General features: G+C 46.4%; 1 protein-coding gene across 3 annotated transcripts in view; it reads right to left on the bottom strand.

Moving 5' to 3' along the window:
* tpra1 (transmembrane protein, adipocyte asscociated 1) overlaps positions 1-21,151 on the bottom strand; it is a 62,759-nt gene that overhangs the window by 9,873 nt on the left and 31,735 nt on the right. For all 3 annotated transcript variants that reach the window (XM_067998403.1, XM_067998404.1, XM_067998402.1), the window contains exons 3-7: positions 19,504-19,636; positions 9,600-9,686; positions 6,663-6,735; positions 5,124-5,203; positions 2,835-2,945 (exon numbers count right to left, since the gene is read on the bottom strand). In XM_067998403.1, the coding sequence (XP_067854504.1) occupies positions 2,835-2,945; positions 5,124-5,203; positions 6,663-6,735; positions 9,600-9,686; positions 19,504-19,636 (484 nt within the window). The remainder of the gene's footprint in view (positions 1-2,834; positions 2,946-5,123; positions 5,204-6,662; positions 6,736-9,599; positions 9,687-19,503; positions 19,637-21,151) is intronic.

The raw sequence follows: 21,151 nt of genomic DNA, 5'->3' as shown, positions 1-21,151 counted from the left end.
GTTATATGTGGATGTGCCAACGGCAAGTTGGGGCATTGTGGTTAAATAAAAGGCTTGATGTTTTTCAAAGAGATCAAATCACCTTGAAGTTTTTTTTTAAACCTGAGTGTCGGGTTGATTATGTGACATGGGGTGGGGGGTTGGGTGATGTAATGGGGAAGATACAAAACGTTAGGGACGAGAAGGTGACACAATGGGGCAACAAAGAGTTTGGTGGTGGGGAGTGAGGGGTGGGGAGCAGTGGAAGGTTTAGTAAGGGACGTAAGGTCGGGTTTCCAGAGAGCCTGGTGGTGGTGAGTGTGGAAAGGTTGGGGAGGTTGGGGAATGAGGGGTGAGTGTGGGAAAGAGGGAGTCAAAGCATACACGATGAAGAGAATGGTGAGGGAAACGGTACAGAGGGAGGTTAAAAATGCTGCTTTTAAGCACTAGGGAGGAGATTATTTGGGTTTCAAGGCATCCAAACTTTTTTTTTAAAAAACTAACACCGGGAGCAGGACTAAAGGAAACACAAACATGGGAAGGGAGAGAGGGAGAGTTAAAAATATAAACTCCAGGGTGGGAGTGGAACTAAAACATGAACTCCACGTGTGGGAAGCTTCAACGGGGAGTCAATGAGACTTTGTCTTATTCATCCCTCCAAACCCCTTTCCCACCGTTCCTCCCATGTTTATTTCTACTCCCTCCTCCCAGCCCCGGGGGGAGTGGGTACAAGCTGGTTGGAGGCCCAAGGCAGTGGTGGAACAGAAGGGAGGAGCTGGTCGTGGCAGAACAGCTGGAGGAGTGGGGGAAAAAAAGAGGGAGGCTGTGACAATTAGGGAATGGGAAGGGATGGCAACAGTTACAAGGGCGAGGAAGGAGGCGTGGAAGGTGGGGAAAATGACCGGCAGCAGGCTGGGAAGATGCATGGCCTTGGAGAACCGCCATTACCGGCTGTTCTGAGCGAGTGAATTGGTGACACAAGCTTTGCACAAACACAATGGGTCAATGAAGTGTTAAGGAGAAGTCAAATGATGCATTAAAATACATTCCGCACGAGGAAACAAAAAGGGATAAACTTTCATTTTCTTTCCCTGGAGAATTTATTTCTTCCTTTCTCTTTCTTCACACATTGCAATGAATCACTGTTCCTTTTCGAGGTGGGGGTCAGGGTCACACAGAATACTGTATTCCAGCATTATGCTTAACCTTAGCAACATCGCATGGCCTAAATTTCCAATTTAATCCACACTGAAAGCCTCAGGTAGGTCTTGAAAGGACGCTATGGGATAATGGTGTATGGACACTCACACACATTGGGTTTGGTAGCACAGTGGTTGTGTTACTGGACTAGTGATCCACTGAAGGCAAGTTCAAATCCCATCATGACGGGTTGAGAATTTGAATTCAGGTATCAGTAAAAGTGACCATGAAGTTGTCAGATTGTCGTAAAAACCCAACTGGTTCACTAATGTCCTTTAGCGGAAGGAAACCTGCCGTCCTTACCCGGTCTGGCCTATTTGTGACTCCAGTCACACACCAACGTGGTTGACTCTTAACTGCCCTCCGAAGTGGCCGAGCAGTTGTACAAGGGAAACTAGCAATAAATGCCAGCTTTGCCAACAATGCCCACATCGTGCAGAAGAGATTTACTAGAATGGTGCCAGGCACGAGGTACTTCAGTTATGTGGAGAGACTGGAGAAGCTGGGGTTGTTCTCCTTAGAACAGAGAAGGTTAAGAGGAGATTTGATAGAGGAGTTCAAAATCATGAACGGTTTTGATACAGTAAATAAGGAGAAACTGTTTCCAGTGACAGAAGGGTCGGTAACCAGAGGACACAGATTTAAGGTGATCGGCAAAAGAGCCAGAGGCAACAGGAGGAAACATTTTCTTTTTATGCAGCGAGTTGTTATGATCTGAAATGCACTGCCTGAAAGGGCGGTGGAAGCAGATTCAATAGTAACTTTCAAAAGGGAATTGGATAAATACATGAAGGAAAAAAGCAGGGGAATGGGACTAATTGGACAGCTCTTTCAAAGAGCCGGCACAGGCACGATGGGCCGAAAGGCCTCCTCCTGTGCTGTACCTACTATGTTCCAGAGAATGAATTAAACAAACATTTTTGCCTCAAACTCTGTTTTTCTTTTAAGCGGAGGCATTGACCCTTTAAAAGGTTTTGTACGCAAATATCCCATTCCGTAATTTGGTGGGGGTTTGGAGGGGGGGGGGGGTCTATGGGGAGGGGCTAGCTTCAGAACACAGGCATTAGAATTGCCAGACGTGTCCAGTGACTCAACAAGGTTTTCGCCTTTATTCGGGAATCCAAGGTGAAGGATTCCAGGCTCGTAGTGAGAGGGAAGATGAGGTAAATCAGAAAGCGATTAGATGACACCAAGCTTGGGTATTCCAAAAACTGGCTGCTCTCTGGGCTCACGGCAAAGATTCCTTTCAAAGCTTGGAGTTTTGCGTCACGTCAGTTTTCCCTAAAGTCCAGTAATGATTTGGGGACCAGTGTTAAAAAGTGTTAAGTTTAAGAGTGATTAGTCCCAGAGTACAGGACTAGTGAAATTGGAGGGTCCCCTTCCCCCTCGATTCTATTTGTTTAGAATATGTTTGAGGAAGGGGAGACTGAGGAAGGTGAGGGGGGGGCGGGGGTCTCACCGCATGTGAGGTTCTGGGAAAGATTAAGTTAGAGCGGGAGACCGTGCAGTGTGGCTGGATTTCAACGCTGAGGATTTAGGGAGGAGGACTGTAGGAGCTTTTGGGGCAGGAGAAGAATTAACACGTGGCAGCTCTATTAATGGAAACAAGATCTCTTGAAGCAAATTGTACAAGGGTGAGTTTTGGCATTTCTTACCAGAAAGAAGAAACCGGAGCTGGCGAGCCAGAAATGCCGCCCTCCATGTCCGTAAACATTGAAGTCCTCCGGAGACAGATGTGCGTCGGGATATAAGATCTCCAAGGTCCCCTGAAAAGATGGACATCGAAAGTGCTGATCAGACAAGTGATAGGAGTTTTCCCTTTTACCCGCCCACCAACTCCCTTCCCCTGCCCCGCGTGTTACATTTACAACCTTAGAATGAAGCCTTTTATTAATCGTGGAAAAAGCGTCACCATTGATGTGCCGTGGAGCACCAGTGCACGCATTTGCATCGCAGTTCCACAGACAATGTCAGTTCTACACCCCTCTGTGCCGATATGAGGCTCTGATCAGCGAACAGCATGAGGGAATGGGTGTCGGAGGGGGAGAGTTCACAGTGGTATCATCAGAGGTCACTGAGCTCTGTTGTGTAGCCAGTGGAAGCTCTGAATCAAACACGTGCGTCTGCTAGTGCAGACCGAGAGCAGGTGTTGCTTTCAGGTGTCCTGGCCGACATTTATCCCTCATCCAAGGCCATTCACCTCTCTGCTGTTTGTGGGGATCTTGCTGTGAACAAATTGGCCGAGGCATTTGCCAACACAACAACAGTGACCACACTTCAAAAGTACTTCGTTGGCTGTGAAGCGCTTTGGGACGTCCCGAGGACGTGAAAGGCGCTGTATAAATAGGCACTAGGTATCGGTCGTGGCTCAGGATCATTCTCGCCTCTGACTCAGAAGGTTGTGGGTTCAAGTCTCACTCCAGAGACTTGAGCACATGATCTAGGCTGGCACTTCAGTACAGTACTGAGGGAATGCTGCACTATCGGAGGTGCCGTCTTATGGATGAGACGTTAAACCGAGGTCTTGTCTGCCCTCTCAGTAAAAGATCCAGTGATGCTTTTTGAAGAAGAGCAGGGGAGTTCTCCCAGTGTCCTGGCCTACATTTATCCCTCAACCCACATTGCTAAAACAGATTAGCTGGTTATATTCACATTGCTGTTTGTGGGAGCTTACTGTGCGCAAATTGGCTGCCGCGTTTCTTACATTACAACAGTGATTATACTTCAAAAGTACTTCTTTGGCTGTAAAGAGCTTTGGGACATCCTGAGGTCATGAGAGGCGCTATTTAAAAGCAAGTCTTTCTTGAATGCAAATTCTTTCTTTTTGCCAATCTACTTGAACATGGTATGCTATTCCACAGCTTTTTCTGCGGCAGCCTGAAATCCCACTATTTTCTTCCCAGTTGCCCAGGTCTTCAAAGTCACGCAAGAAAAACATTCGGCTGTGGGCAAATGTGAGCTTGCTGCCAGCACTTGGTCAAAGAAGCATGATAGTGGCAGCAGAATCAAATGCCTCCTCAGATCTTCCCGAAACATTACGGTAGCAGGTTTCACAATCCTCATTCCAAACCCACACTAAGCGTCAGTGGCCGGTATCTCTTTAAACCCAGGGTGTCTCCATCAACAAAACATTCCTACCTTGAAATTTTGTTGTGTAATATTACTGATGAACGCCTCAGTATGCTTGTGTGAAAAATTCTCTTGTTGATTATTTAAAAGAAGGCACCTCAGGGCTGATTTGCCGAGTGGGTGTTACTGGCAAGTGCCTTGCGTGTGTCGAAGAATGGGGGGGGGCAACGGGGCTCCCCACCTACAACACAAACTTAAAATCAACCCTTTTCAAATGAGCGTGTTAATACACTAGTTATTAATCTCACACAGTGCAAGGCGCCCCCCCTCCACTGAATTTATTGATAGCCTGAAAGAAAAAGGGCGCAGAGTGAAAGGCAGACTTGCATTTATATAGAGCCTTTCATGAAGTCAGGATGTTTCAAAGCACTTTACAGCCAATGAAATACTTTTTGAAATGTAGTCCCCGTTGTAATGTAGGAAAAGCAACAGCCAATTTGCACACAGCAAGATCCCACAAACAGCATTGAGATAACGACCAGATAATCTGTTTTAGCGATGTTGGTTTACGGATAATTATTGGCCATGACACCAGGGAGAACTTCTCTTCTTCGAAATAGTGCTGTAGGATCTTTTACGTCCACTTGAGAGGGCAGATGGGGTCTCGGTTTAACGTCTCATCTCAAAGATGGCACCTCAGACAGTGCGGCACTCCCTTAGTAACGTCAGCCTAGATTTTGTGCTCAAGTCTCTGGAATGGGGACTTGAACCCACGACCTTCTGGCTCGGGAGGTGAGAGTGCTGCCCACTGAGCCAGGGCTGAAAAAGTGCAAGGACAAGGCATCATTGTTGAAAACAAGAGTGTTCAGACAGACCTGTGTTATCGAATAACCCAGAGCAAGTACTGTAGTTATAGCCAACACACGCTTGATGCTCGAGTTACTTTCAAGGTGCCCTAAACCCAGGGAGAATGAGAGAAAGACACACATTAAAATCAGTATATAATTGATAGATAGATTTAAAATCTATCTAAGAACATAAGAACAAAAGAAATAGGAGCAGGAGTAGGCCAATCGGCCCCTCGAGCCTGCTCCGCCATCCAAAAAGATCATGGCTGATCTGATCCTAACCTCAAATCTAAATTCATGTCCAATTTCCTGCCCGCTCCCCGTAACCCCCAATTCCCTTTACTTCTAGGAAACTGTCTATTTCTGTTTTAAATTTATTTAATGATGTAGCTTCCACTGCTTCCTGGGGCAGCAAATTCCACAGACCTACTACCCTCAGTGAAGAAGTTTCTCCTCATCTCAGTTTTGAAAGAGCAGCCCCTTATTCTAAGATTATGCCCCCTAGTTCTAGTTTCACCCATCCTTGGGAACATCCTTACCGCATCCACCCGATCAAGCCCCTTCACAATCGTATATGTTTCAATAAGATCGCCTCTCATTCTTCTGAACTCCAATGAGTAGAGTCCCAATCCACTCAACCTCTCCTCATATGTCCGCCCCCTCATCCCCGGGATTAGCCGAGTGAACCTTCTTTGTACTGCCTCGAGAGCAAGTATGTCTTTTCTTAAGTATGGAGACCAAAACTGTATGCAGTATTCCAGGTGCGGTCTCACCAATACCTTATATAACTGCAGCAATACCTCCCTGTTTTTATATTCTATCCCCCGAGCAATAAACGCCAACATTCCGTTGGCCTTCTTGATCACCTGCTGCACCTGCATATTAACTTTTTGATTTTCTTGCACTAGGACCCCCAGATCCCTTTGTACTGCAGTACTTTCCAGTTTCTCGCCATTAAGATAATAACTTGCTCTCTGGTTTTTCCTGCCAAAGTGCATAACCTCACATTTTCCAATATTGTATTGCATCTGCCAAATCTCCACCCACTCACCCAGCCTGTCTATATCCCTCTGCAGGTTTTTTATGTCCTCCACACTCTCTACTTTCCCTCCCATCTTTGTATCATCTGCAAACTTTGATATGTTGCACTCGGTCCCCTCCTCCAAATCGTTAATATAGATTGTAAAGAGTTGGGGACCCAGCACCGACCCCTGCGGAACACCACTGGCTACTGGTTGCCAGTCCGAGAATGAACCATTTATCCCAACTCTCTGCTTCCTGTTAGATAACCAATCCTCCACCCATGCCAGAATATTACCCCCAATCCAGTGATTCTTTATCTTGAGCAATAATCTTTTATGTGGCACCTTGTCGAATGCCTTCTGGAAGTCTAAATACACTACGTCCACTGGTTCCCCTTTATCCACCCTGTACGTTATGTCCTCAAAGAACTCAAGCAAATTTGTCAGACGTGACTTCCCCTTTGTAAAGCCATGTTGACTTTGTCCTATTAAATTATGTTTATGGCACAAATGGCATCAGACATGAATAAACTCTATGACTTACCAAACGCCAGGCCTAATATTACTACGCTCAGCTCAGTCGCCAACAGAAAGAATCGTGAGATTTCCCAAAGAACCTAAAAAAAAATTAGTGAACGTATCAAGTCACTAAAGCCACTCGCTACACAAACTAGTAGAAATATTTTACTCCACATTTTCAATGAGTCATTCCCCCTTCTCTCTCCCCCCCCCCCCCGAGGTGTCCGCAGGCCTCGATTCAACCCCCAGTGTGGAGCAACAACAACTTGCATTTATATCGCGCCTTTAACGTAGCAAAACCTCTCAAGATACTTTACAGGGGCATTATCAAACAAAATTTGACACCGAGCTGCATAAGGAAATATTAGCTTGGTCAAAGAGGTAGGTTTTAAAGGAGCGTCTTAAAAGGAGGAGAGCGAGGTAGAGAGACGGAGAGGTTTAGGGAGGAAATTCCACAGCTGAAGGCACAGTCGCCCTATGGTGGGATGATTAAAATCGGGGATGCGCAAAAGACCAGAATTGGAGGAGCGCAGAGATCTCAGAGGGCTGTAGGGCTGGAGGATGTTACAGAGATAGGGAGGGGGCGAGGCCATGGAGGGATTTGAAAACAAGGATGAGAATTTAAAAAAAAACGAGGAGTTGCCAGACTGGAAGCCAGGGTAGGTCAGCGAGCACAGGGGTGATGGGAGAACGGGACTTGGTGCGAGTTAGGATACGCAGCCCGCTCTAGGCTTCCATCATTGCTGCTGGAGGGAGTTTTGAGTCACAGGTCAAAACACAAATATGTCGCCACTCACCTCCGCCCACCCCCCGCAATCCCAAACTTTTGTCACTGAAATGGTCCTTTTATTGTCACCTACAACTGTAACACAAGTTCCTCGGAAAGGCTCTTGTCCAATTTGGAGCCTGTTTTCTCAGGTGGAATAAGGGGCAGAAAAAGCAGGTATAGAGGGGGCTCTGGTGAGTCAACTGTGAATTTCACCATAATAATAATGACTTTAACACAAAGCTTAGAAAGAGCTGAACATGCTGCAAAGCAAGAATTATGCCAAGCGAGTCGAAGGTGCCGTCTTTCGGATGAGACGTTAAACCAAGGCCCCGTCTGCCCTCTCAGGTGGGCGTAAAAGATCCCATGGCTCTATTTCGAAGAGCAGGGGGGGTTCTCCTAGTGCAAACATTTTGTGTAAATATAATAAATATTCCACCAGTATTTATCCCTCAACCAATGTCACTACAAATTGACCAACTGGTCATTATGGCCTCCTCCTGAGCTGTACCTATTATGATAATCTCATCTCTGTTTGCGGGATCTTGTTGTGCGCAAATTGGCTGCCGAGTTTCCGTACATTGGAACAATGACTACACTTCAAAAGTATTTGATTGGCTGCAAAGCACTTCGGGACGTCCTGAGGTTGTGACAGGCGCTATATAAATGCAAGTCCTTTCTTTGCAACCCAATTACAACATTAACCAAACTAGCACCAGCTGAGATGAGACTGAGCCCGAGAATGCAGTTGGCCCCCTTCCAATACAGCATCTGTCTGGGAGTATGTGACAGGCCAGTAACAGTCTCAGGTTTCCAATTGCAGCTTAACACTACAAGAGCAAGGGTTGAGCGCCCTATGCAACCTGTATGACAAGTCTTTTTTTAAACCATCTTTGATACTGTAGAATGGATGCCTTCCATTCCATGTTCGTACAAGAGGTGGGTACTGCATAGAATTATCAGGGCCAGGGAGATCTCCTGGACTAGTTTCTATCGCCTAAATGGGTCGGAGAGGAATTTCCCAGATTTTCTTTCCCAAATCGTTTTTTTTTAAATCGTTTTTTTTCCGCCTCTCCCAGGAGATCACATGGTTTTGGGTGGGGTGGAGAGTGTATACATTATGGTGCACAAGGTATTACCATTGTGTGGGACAGGCTGGATGGACCAGTGGGTCTTTTCCTGTCCGTCATTGTTCATATGTTTTACGATGGACTCGCCCGCTGCACTAACGTTTTGTGCTGGATTCAGTCAGCTGGAGGATTGACAGGATACGGAGCGAGGCAGGAGCACGTGGCTGAGGATAATGGTCTGGTGAACGGTATGCTCAATATATTGAAGTGGTCTTTCAACAAAATAAGAGCATCTTACGTCCCATTCCCACTCCCCCTCCCCCTCCCCCTCCCCTCCACTGAGTCACAAGTTCACAACGCAAGATCGACGCGGATGATTACATCGGCTTTCTCTGTCCTTTATCCTACCTGAGAAAACAGGCTCCAAATTGGACAACAGCCTGTCCGAGGAACTTGTGTTAGAATCGTAGGTGAAAATAAAAGGACCATTTCAATTCAGGGGGGAAAAAAAATCACCAGGGTTCCCGATGCCATCCAGTGACCACTTCCGGGGAAATCCAGGTGCGTGGACAGAGCGTAAGGAACGGGATCGAGATCCGCTGTGATGCTTTCCACAGTCGGATAGCCTACTGGCACTTGTCATCACGGCTGACGAGTGAAGGGCACTTGGGTGGGGAGCTGAGGGTGACAGGCACCTGTGGGACCATACTTCAACGAGGATATCATTATCTTCAGGTAAAGAGGGGAGAAATACCTCAAGAATGAATTTTCTACACTGCATTGAAAGAAAAATAATTTAAATAAATAGAGAATTCCTCCCTTCTCAGTTTTTCCCTCCTGTAGGCTCCTCTCCAGACTGAAGAGCAACTCCCAGACTCCTGGCAACTGTGCCAGAAACTAAACTGAGCTAATACTCTCTGAACATTGTGAAAGGAAGCACCTGGCCTTTTCTCACCAGCGTCCCCAGGGTGGAATAACACAGACCAGGGTTTCTAGCTGGGAGACAGATCCGGTTGCAGCATTCCAGGGCTGTTATACCTACGTCATCAGTCCGTCCCGGAAAAAGGCTTTTAAAAAAAAATCCAATGAAGAAATTGAAAGCAGAAGAAAAACTTTCTCCACCTACCTTGTCTGTTACCATAGCTACACTGGACGCACTGACCGTCATAGAAACAATAGCACGTGCGATGCCCACTGTTGCTACGACAAACACCTGCAAAAGAAAAATGACCGGATTAACCCCACTACATACAAAAATCTCTTTTTGGGGCTAAAATAACGAGGTCAGGATGCATAGACTAGTCTTGTATTTCCTCGAGTATAGAAGATTAAGGGGTGATCTAATTGAGGTGTTTAAGCTGATTAAAAGGATTTGATAGTTTCTCTCTATTCACCCTATTTCCTCTGGGGGTGGGGGGAATCCAGAACAAGGGGGAATCACCTTAAAATTGGAGCCAGGCCGTTCAGGGGTGATGTCAGGAAGCACTTCTTCACACAAAGGGGAGTGGAAATTTGGAACTCTCTTTCCCCCCCCCCCCCCCCCAAAAAGCTGTTGAGGCTGGGGGTCAATTGAAAATGTCAAAACTGAGATCGATAGATTTTTGTTCGGTCAGGGTACGAAGGGTTACAGAACCAAGGTGGGTAAATGGAGTTAAGATACAGATCAGCCATGGTCTGTACAGTTCATGTACGGTTTTGGTCTCCTTACCCAAGGAAGGATATACTTGCCTAAGAGGGGGTGCAACGAAGGTTCACTGGATTGATTCCTGGGATGAAAGGATTGTCCTATGAGGAGAGATTGAGTAGAATGGGCCTGTGTTCTCTAAAGTTCAGAAGAATGAGGGGTGATCTCACTGAAACATATAAAATTCTTATAGGGCTCGAGGGGGTAGATGCGGGGAAGCTGTTTCCCCTGTCTAGAACTAGGGGTCATAATCTCAAGATAAGGGGTCAGTCTTTAGGAACGACATGAGGAAAAATGTCTTCACTCAGAGGGTTGTGAATCTTTGAAATTCTCTAACCCAGAGGGCTGTGGATGCTCAGTCGTTGAGTCTACTCAAGATTGAGATCGATGGATATTTGGACACTAAGGGAATCAAGGGATATGGAGATAGGGCGGGAAAGTTGAGTTGAGGTGGAAGATCAGCCATCATCTTACTGAATGGCAGAGCAGGCTCGAGGGGCCGTATGGCCTATTCCTGCTCCTATTTCTTATGTTCTTATCTGGTAAATCAGCCTGTCAGGAAGCAGCAGCATAAGAACAGTGTAAAGGTGGCTGAAAAGAGATGATGAGACGGTTTCACTAATACTTAGCTCCTCTCCATAACTACCAAACTGACCCCCTAGGGAATCGGCAGCCTGTTTAAGAAGCCACTCTGAACGTGGGAAAGAGTTAACGGAGCAGTCTGAGGCATTTCCGTAGGGCGTAGCTAGCAGTTTCTATTTATTTGTCTTAGATCGGTTTTCCAAGGAGTGAGATATTTCTCACTGGCAGGAGAATAAACCAGAATCTGGAAGTGAAACACTTCACAAAAGGAACAGCAAGTGCCCGGCCCGCCCTGTGAAAAATTCCCCGGCATCAGAGACATTTGTTACGCTGGTTTTGAATGGGCGGCTTTTAAAGGGAAAGGAACCTGCATTTAAATAGCATTTTATCATCTGCTTTCAGCCACCTTTACACTGTTCTCATGCCGCTGGTTCCTGACATGCAGGTGGGTGGCAAACCAAACCGGATTAGGAACAGGAGTAGGCCATTCAGCCCCTCGTGCCTGTTCTGCCATTCAATTAGATCACAACTGATCTGTATCTTAACCCAACCTACCCGCCTTGGTTCCATACCCTTGCCTAACAAAAATCCATCAATCTCAGTTTTGGCATTTACAATTGCCCCCACCCTCAACAGCTTTTTTGGGGAGAGAGTTCCAAATTTCCACTCCCCTTTGTGTGAAGAAGTGCTTCCTGGCATCACCCCTGAATGGCCTGGCTCTAATTCTAAAGTTACAACCCTCCTTGATCTGGACTTGATTGGTTAAGGCCGACAAACCAGGGACGTCCAGAGACCCGCTGTTACCGACTGCGACGCAGCTCCCTGGTCGTGGCGTCACCGTGTTGGCAAGTAGACGGCTGATATCACGATGCCAGTTCTTGGCACATCCACACTGGGCAAACCATCACAACCAGCTCTAAACGTACACTGCAGGCCGGGATCCAGTTTGTACAGAGACAGGCTGCACTGCTCTCCTAACACCCAAAGAGCAGCTTCAGACAGCGCCGAGAGGGAGGGGAAATCATACCACACCCCCCCACCCTTGGCACACTAGCGTTGCGATATTGCACTGTACTACTGAACTCTGCAATGCCACAGTTGCTGCACTGCTTGAGCTGTGCGGGTTGCACTGCCACTTGGCTTGTTTCCTCCCAACCCCCCCGCCACAAAAGCTCTTGTTGTGTCAGCTGTGGCTCAGTGGGTAGCACTCTCACCTTTCGGTTGTGGGTTCAAGTCCCACTCCACAGACTTGAGCACAGGACCTAGGCTGACACTCCCGGTGCAGTACTGAGGGAGCACTGCACTGTCGGAGGTGCTATCTTTCAGGTGAGACCTCTTAGGTGGACGCAAAAAAACCCCATGGCAGTCTTCTTCGAAGAAGAGATGGGGATTTCTCCCCGGTGTCCTGGCCAATATTTATCCCTCAACCAACATCACTAAAACAGGTTATCAGGTCATTATCACATTGCTGTTTGTGGGATCTTGCTGTGTGCAATTTGGCTGCTGCATTTTCCACATTACAACAGTGATTACCCTTCAGAAAGTACTTAATTGGCTGTTTTGCACTTCGGGACGTCCCGAGGTCGTGAAAGGCCTGTATAAATGCAAGATGTTTCTTTTTTTGCCTGAAAAATGAACCTCTTGCAGACAGATCGAGTGGTTTCCATGCTGTTCTATCACCAAAATATGTCTGAAAACACTAAATACATTTGGATGAGGAGGCCCTTCAGCCCATTTTATCGCATCCTTCCAGAATACTAACCCAAACCTCTGGCCAGCTGTTTCTTAAATGTTCTGGACTTAACTATCCTGCTCAGCAAACCATTCCAGTTGTCGATAATCCTACTTGTACTCAACAGCTGGCATTGGTTACCCCCTCCCCATTCTGTCATAATATCACCCTTCACAATCATGGACCTGTGCCCTGCTACCCTGGCATGTCTGAAAGTAGTGTCCTGAGTTTACTTCCTTCATCCAGTTAAGTATTTTATATCTTTTGATGAGAGTAGTTGGGGAGAAACTGTTTCCACTGGCAGGAGGGTCGGTAACCAGAGGACACAGATCTAAGATAATTGACAAAAAAGCCAGGAGGGAGATGAGGAGATTTTTTTTTTAAAACGCAGCGAGTTGTAATGATCTGGAATGCACTGCCTGAAAGGGCGGTGGAAGCAGATTCAATAGCAGCTTTCAAAAGGGAATTGGATTAAAAAAAAAATCAAGGGGAAAAATCTGCAGGGCTATGAGTAAAGAGCAGATGAGTGGGACTAATTGGATAGCTCTTTCAAAGAGCCTGCACAGGCCCGATGGGCCAAATGGCCTCCTTCTGTGCTGTATGATTCTATGATCTAAATGATGAACCCTCTGACTTATGTATCAGGGAATTATAGACCAGTTAGCCTAACATCTGTTGTTGGGAAATTACTAGAGTCTATAATTAAGGATGGAGTGACTGAACACCTTGGAAATTTTCAGCTGATCAGAGAGAGCCAGCGTGGATTTGTAAAGGGTAGGTCATGCCTGACGAACCTGAGTGAATTTTTTGAAGAGGTGACCAAAGTAGAGGACAGGGGAACGTCTATGGATGTTGTTTATATGGACTTCCAGAAGGCATTCGATAAAGTCCCTCATAAGAGACTGTTAGCTAAAGTTGAAGCTCATGGAATTGAGGGCAAATTAATGACCTGGTTAAGAAATTGGCTGAGTGGCAGGAGACAGATAATGGGCGGGTACTCAAATGGGCAGGGTGTGACTAGTGGTGTCCCACAGGGATGTGTGTTGGAGCCTCAATTATTCACTGTATTTATTAACGACTTAGATGATGGGATAGAGAGCCACATATCCATATTTGCCGATGACACAAAGATAGGCAGCAATGTAAACAGTGCAGATGGAAGCATAAAATTACAGAGAGATATTAATAGATTAAGTGAATGGGCAATATGTAGCAAATGGATTTCAATGTAGGCAAATGTGAGGTCATCCACTTTGGACCTAAAAAGGATAGATCAGAGTACCTTCTAAATGGTGAAAAGCTCGAAACAGTGGAAGTCCAAAGAGACACAAGGGTCCACATACATTAAAATGTCATGGACAGATATAGAAAATAAAAAAGGCTAATGGAATGCTGGCCTTTATATCTAGAGGACTCGAATGCAAGGAGGTAGAAGTTATGCGACAGCTATACAAAGCCTTGGTTAGACCACACCTGGAGTACCATGTTCAGTTCTGGACACCGCACTTTAGGAAGGACATACTGGCCTTGGAGGGAGTGTATCGTAAATTTACTGGAATGATACTTGGAGTCCAAGAGTTAAATTACGAGGAGAGATTACACAAACTAGGGTTGTATTTGCCGGAATTTAGAAGATTAAGGGGTGATTTGATCGAAGTTTTCAAGATATTAAGGGAACTGATAGGGCAGATAGAGAGAAACTATTTCCACTGGTTGGGAAGTCTAGGACTAGGGGACATGCAAAGGGTGGTAGAAGTTTGGAACTCTCTTCCGCAAACGGCAGTTGATGCTTGCTCAATTGTTCATTTTAAATCTGAGATTGATAGATTTTTGTTAACCGAAGGTATTAAGGGAAATGGGGCTAAGGCGGGTATATGGAGTTAGGTCACAGATCAGCCATGATCTCATTGAATGGCGGAACAGGCTCGAGGGGCTAAATGGCCTTCTCCTGTTCCTATGTACATGCTTTGTTGCACTGTTGTGTAGAGCTCAGCAGCTCAGACTTTGCCCACACTCCAAGTCCTCAGTGTGCAGCACAACTGTATGGCTAAAAGGAAACCAGTGTTCATTTGCCATTAACTACGCGCAATGTAACAGCAAGAGTGTTTGAGGCCAGCTGTTTGCCTCAACGTTTTCAGAATGGTTCCCTCACGCACAAGAGCAAAAGGCAAGTCAAAGATGGGAAAAGGCCACCTTTTGCTGTAACTTTCCCAGCCTAGAATCCGAATATGTTTGGACGACCCCCTAAAATTTGTGTCTTTACAACAACAACAATTTGCATTTATATAGCGCCTTTAACGTAGCAAAACATCCTACGACCTGCCTGGCAGATTAGCCCAGTTGTTGACCACCCTTTCAATCAACTGGTTCCAACTCTTCCGAGCACCATTTACAAAGTAGCTCGTTCAGTAATTCCGCTTCAAGCTCCATCAAGTTATCTCACAGGGCAGTTGGGGATCTTTTCACCCTCCAGATATCTGCCCCAAAAAAGCTAACATATTATATAAAGCTCAATCCAATTGATTCAGTTGCATGACTAGGAACTTTAGTATCCCGTCTCCTCATGGGATAAAAACTGGTTCCAGAGGCACTTTTTTAAAAAAAAGAGAATTGAAAAAAGAAAAACCAATCAAATTTTATTTATGTTTGTGGGAGCTTACTGTGTGCAACTTGGCTGCCATGTTTCCCTACTGTGACTGCAATTCACAAAGTACTTCCTTGGCTGTGAAGCACACTGGGATGTCCTGAGGATGTGAAAAGTACTAGAAAAATGCAAATTTGTTTATACTTAGGTACCAATATGACTTACAAAGTGTAAAACATACATAAAAAATGGAGGAGAGAGATAGGTGTAGACCAGTCACACCCAAATCAACAATCTCTTCCTGTCAGACTCCAATTAAATTGCTGCACATTCCCAAAAGCTTTGTTTTTAATTTCAGGTAATTGAGGTGTAGTCTCTATATAAAAACCACCGTTTGATATTGAAGTAATTACAGTCGTGATGAGAGACTTAAAATTTGGCTTGCATTCACTGGAGCAGAGGAGGTTAAAGGGAATCTAATCGAGGGTTCAAAAATTCAAGAAATAGTTTTCAGAAATAGTGAAGGATTACTTCTGCTGGCTGGTGAATTGGTAACAGGGGGATAAACTTGAGATTAGCACTAAAAGCATAAAAAAAGAGGTTAGGAAGAATTGTTTAATGCAAAGGGGGCATTTGGATATGGAATCTGGAACTCTCTCCCCCAAAAGGCTGTGAATGTTGGGACAATTGGAGCCTACAAGACTGAGACTGATGGATTTTTGTTGGGTAAGGGTATCAAGGAATATGGAGCAAAGGTGGGAAAATGGAGTTGAGATACAGATCAGCCATGATCTAATTGAATGGCGGAGCAGGCTCCAGAGGCTGAATAGCCTCCTCCTGTTCCGAATACATTACCAACACAAGTGGTTACTGAAGCAGAGATAGTCACTACATTTAACAGGGAATTAAGTTAACATCTAACAGGAACAAAAATATTAAAGGGTACGGCAGCGTTTCCCAAACTATGTTGGCTCCAAGCCCCACTGTAGTGAAGGCGAGCACTCTTGCGTCCCCCTACAAACATAAACATTAGGTATTTGTTGATAACTTACAAAACATAAAACAAAGTTTAATAAATCACTGGTATAAAAATAAAACACACTGTTTTCCTAATGGTACTGGCGCCTACCCTATAGGTCTTTACCGTAAAGCAGCGTTTCCCAAATTGTGGGGCGTGACCCTCAGCGCAAAGAGGTTGGAAAAATAAAATATTTTCAGAAAAAAAACGATGTTGAGATGTGTCCCAAAGTGAACACTTTTGCAGTGCTCCCTACACCCTACAGGGGTGGTGGTTTGGGACACTGCCTTAGATTGCAATAATCCACTCACTTGACCGGGGGAGTCCCATTAAATGGCAATGACGTCAATCCGGCAAATGAGCAATGGGCTGTGTGAGCGTTTTTTCCGAAAATGTTTTATTTTTCCGACCTCTTGGCGTCCCCCCCTTTAGAACCTTTCGTGCCTGCCCCCCCACCCCCGCCGAGGGGAAAAGCTGGGGGACGGGAAAGAAGCGGGAAGTGGGATTAGAGTAGGTAGCTCTGGTGGGGGAGCTGGTACTGTCACAGCAAGCATGATGGGCCAAATGGCCTCCTTCTGTGCTGAAATTCCTACCATTCTAAATTCAGATACAGTAAACGAAACAGTTGTCAAACTCAAACACCCCTTTGGCACAGTAATTACGACTTTGAAGATGTAATCTGTACTGAGCCACGTCAGAACGCCTTACAGCCACAGCAGTTAGCATCCTATTTACATGTGTCTCTGCAGTGTACGTGCTCCAAGGCATTCTCAGAGCCAGCTGTTCACAAGTTTCCGGTCGCTTGCCCCTTTAATTCTCTGTCCCACTCCCACTCCGACCACTCCGTCCTCGGCAAACCTACACAGTTCCAACGAAGCTCATCGCTAGCTCGAGGAACAGCACCTCATCTTTCGATTAGGCACTTTACGGCCTTCCGGTCTCAGTGATTTCAACAACTTCAGATCCTAACCACTGCTCCCAATTTCTAAGACGGCAGGTGATGGCTGTAGTTCTGCTATTACCGTTTACACCTCCTCCGGACCCATCTTTTATTTCTTTACTTGCCCCATTGCCACCCCCCTTTTGCCCTGCATCATCACCCCTTTTGTCATTTAATCACTCCTGCCCTCCGCCCTTTCACAGACCTTCCCCTATTGTTCTTTCCTCCCCTCCTCCTCCTCCTCCTCCTCCTCCTCCTCCTCCTCCTCCTCTTTCCCGGACTCTGTACTTGCTAATAAACTGTTAAATCTTTAACTTCTTCCCGTTCTGATGCAAGGTCATCGGCCTGAAACGTTAACTCCCGTTTCTCTCTCTCCACAGATACTGCCTGACCTGCTGAGTGTTTCCAGCATTTTCAGTTTTTATTTCAGATTTTCAGCATCCGCGCTTTTGTTCAAAGCCTCTGTTCTTTTTGCAGAAGAGAAATCTCTAACCTCACAGCTGCTTTTCTATCGGGTTCCGCGGGGTCCTAGTACCGTCATCTCCCAACTGGAAGGTCTCCCTGGCGGCAGGCCTTCGAGAATCGTAAGGTTTACAGAGGAAATACCAAGCGCAACGAACCAGTGGTACAAACAACCCTTTACAAGGCCAACGTCAAAACAACTATCGATTCTGAGGAAATACCCACATGCAGAAAAGGAGTGCACATGGTCAGGTAGTTATAAAAAGACAAGATATCTTCCTTGTAAAACTAGAAAGGGAAAAGGGTGGGGCGGTGTGTTGTGGTGCGGACGGAAATCCAACTTCCTCTCTCTCGACCTGTGCCAGGTTCTCATCTCAGGTCAACGACTCAAGTTTCTGCCTCAGGCCTCTCGGGAGTTTCAGAGAGGCCAGTTCAAATCTTTAACGCTGTCAGGCGTGACTCAGTGGGTAGCACTCTCGCCTCTACGAGTCAGAAGGTCGTGGGTTCAAGTCCCACTCCAGAGACTTTTGCCCATAATCCAGGCCGACACTCCCAGTGCCAGTACCGAGGGAGCGGACGAGACGTTAAACCGAGGCCCCGTCTGCCCTCTCAGGTGGATGTAAAAAAAGATCCCATGGCACTATTTCGAAGACGAGCAGGGGAGTTCTCCCTAGTGTCCTGGCCAATATTTATCCCTCAAGCGACATCACTAAAACAGGTGATCTGGTCACTATCTTATTACTGTTTGTGGGACTTTGCTGTGTGCAAATTGGCTACCGCGCTTCTCTACATTACAACAGTGACTACACTTCAAAGATACTTCATTGGCTGTAAAGCGTTTTGGGACGCCCCGAGGTCGTGAACGGTGCGATAGAAATGCAAGTCTTTCTTTCTTAATGTGTGACCTCTAATTTAATGCTGTGTTAGTCAATCCTCGCCAAGCAGACAGGTATTACAATGGACATCCGCACTCCAGGAAAGGGAAGGTTCCTATTCCCTATCTCTATCCCGTGATCTCTCACCCCCACCCCACCCCCAGGAGATACACCCGTGGGCATTGGTTGAGGAGAGAAACTATGCTCGGCTTCAAAGCCGACAGTCAAATACCCACTGAAAGAACAATTCACCCATGAGGAATGGCCATTTGGATAAAGAGCTGGAACCTGTGGATCTCTAAGCCCAAGCACTTCAGATGCAAGCAATTCTCAAAGAGGCAGCGATGCAATCAGGAGTTCCGAAGCAGTGTCAAAGCGGAGCCGAAGAGGTCGGCGATACCCTCTGTGGTCAAATATCCTATCAGCAGTTGAATGAGGCACTAAGCAGAAGTTCCATCCGTCTGTACCTTTTCAACATCCGTCTGTGCTTCAGGCAGATGTTGAAAAGAAAGACTTGCATTTGTACAGCGTATTTCACAACCTCAGGATGTCCCAAAGTGCTTTACAGCCAATGAAGTACTTCTTTTTGAAGTGTAGTCACTGCTGTAATGTAGGAAATGCAGCAGCCAAATTGCACACAGCAAGGTCCCACAAACAGCAATGTGATAATGACCAGATAATGGTTAAGGGATAAATATTGGCCAGGACACCGGGGAGAATTCCCCTGCACTTCATTGAAATAGTGGCTATGGGATCTTTTACGTGCACCTGAGAGGATAGACAGGACCTCGGTTTAACGCCTCATCCGAAAGACCGTGCAGCACTCCCTCAGTACTGCACCAGAGCGTCAGCCGAGATTATGTGCTCAAGTCCCTAGAGTGGGGCTCCAGAGCTTAGGGCCTAGACAGCTGAAGGCACGGCCACCAATGGTGGGGTGAAGGAAGTAGGGGCTGCACCAGAGGCCAGAGCTTGAGGAACACAGTGTCAATACTTTTAGTACGATGGAAGGAAGGGAGAAGGGAGGGAAAACCTGAAGCTGGGTAAGAGATACTGTGCAGCAGGTCAGCGTTTCCAACTTGATTCCAATTGCCTGGACATTTTGCAGTTATCCCATACGTTACACCAGTCTGCTAATTCACTTCAGAAGACTCACCAGTATGTAGAATGTAGTAAAGATGGGACTAGAAGTTGCCCGAATCTTTGCTCTAGCCGACGGAAGCTTCCAGAGCAAAAACGCAAAGAAAAGCACATTGGGGATGAGCAAGAAGACGTCCCAGAACCGAACACTGTTAGGAGAGAGGGGGGGGGGATAAAATCAATTAGAAAAGACTTAAAACGCATATGTGGAGTCACCTGTTTCGCACAGCTAAATGTTAGTAAAATAAAAGCATTGTAAACAGCCAAACTGAATGGCAGAACAGGCTTGAGGGGCTGAATGGCCTACTCCTGTTCCCATGTTTGGAAGACACACCGAGTTCCCCTCATTGCCAGAACCCCTGCGAAAATGTGGACCTGTTTTTGTAGCATTCTCTCGGCCTCATGTTCTGCTATGTTGTCAGTACCCTTTGGTTTGCAGGGCAGAGTCATGCGCAGTGTAGAGCTGGGCTCAGTAGGGACCCACGCCGCACGAGCAAACAAAGGTCCCAGGTTCATTGCCTGGTCTGGGTTAACGGGTCTCAGTGTTTCCCCCTGCCCCCCAAATCCGAGCCAGGTGGGGAGAAGAAAAGAAATCAGCTCGGGTTTGTACTGCTGATCAGTATGCGGTACACTAGTGGCCAGAGAGTCTGCATGTCAGGTGTTGGGGGACGGGGGAGTACGATGCCCTCCATGGTGGAATAGCTAGCCAACACTTGCTGTTTAGACTCGTGCGTGAAGACCGGTCACATGGGGAGCGGATGCCAGCACCTGTGGAATCATACAACACCATAAAATCGGTGTCTTCAGGAGAGGCGAGGGGCGCAGGGAGGAGATTAACGTTGGGGGTCTAAAGGAATGTAGACCGAATGAACAATTAAACCGAGTCTGCAGACCAGGTGTACGTTCATCAGGAAACACAACTGGTTTTTCTTCATTAATAATAGGAAGCTGAATCCAGAAGCTTAACTAAGAGGCAAAACAAAAAAGGCAACGCTTGGCAGTGTTTGTGCGGTGCAATTGAGCACCGTTTTCTCTGCTCTCCTGGGCCTTTACAACACAAATCAATTCGAATATCCATTAAAGGAAATTGAGTTTGGAGAGAGAATCATGTTCAGTGCAATTCAATTAGCCCACCAGGCATCCCACGGGCTGGTTTTATTAAACGGCTGCCTGCTAAGATGAAAACATTGGCTCCCTCCCCTCACTCCCCCTCGAATGGCTCAGCTGGAAATGCACGGTCAAGACACAGTACCGGGACCGAAAGACCAAGAAAGTCTCAAAATTGATCTGTGCCGAGTCGGCTGATCCCAGACAGGGGGCAGCACCGAAGGTGCTACCGTTCCCCTTAAATGACCCTGGGGTGGGCAATCGGCTCCTAATCAACACCTTGTGACACCCATACATCATTTAGTGGGTGCTTACAATTGGGGCTTGAAAACAACTGAAGATGTTGTTGAAGCTTAAAGTAACGGGTTCAGATTCCCAGTGAGTTGTTATATTGGTGGGAGATCAAATGCTTTCCCTTGTGTAACTGTTCCAGGTTTTTAGCACTGCAATGAGTACAGTGAACAATCTGTGTGCCCCTCTCCCATTCCCCCACCCCATTCTGTGGCTTAGCACCAAGAGTAAATCCACACCATCTGCCTCTCCACCCAGCCAGGAAT

The sequence above is a fragment of the Heptranchias perlo genome, chromosome 17 (genome assembly GCF_035084215.1).
Source record: "Heptranchias perlo isolate sHepPer1 chromosome 17, sHepPer1.hap1, whole genome shotgun sequence".
NCBI lineage: Eukaryota > Metazoa > Chordata > Chondrichthyes > Hexanchiformes > Hexanchidae > Heptranchias > Heptranchias perlo.
Note: the sequence above shows the minus strand (reverse complement) of the source record. Positions and strands in the feature narration are given on the sequence as shown.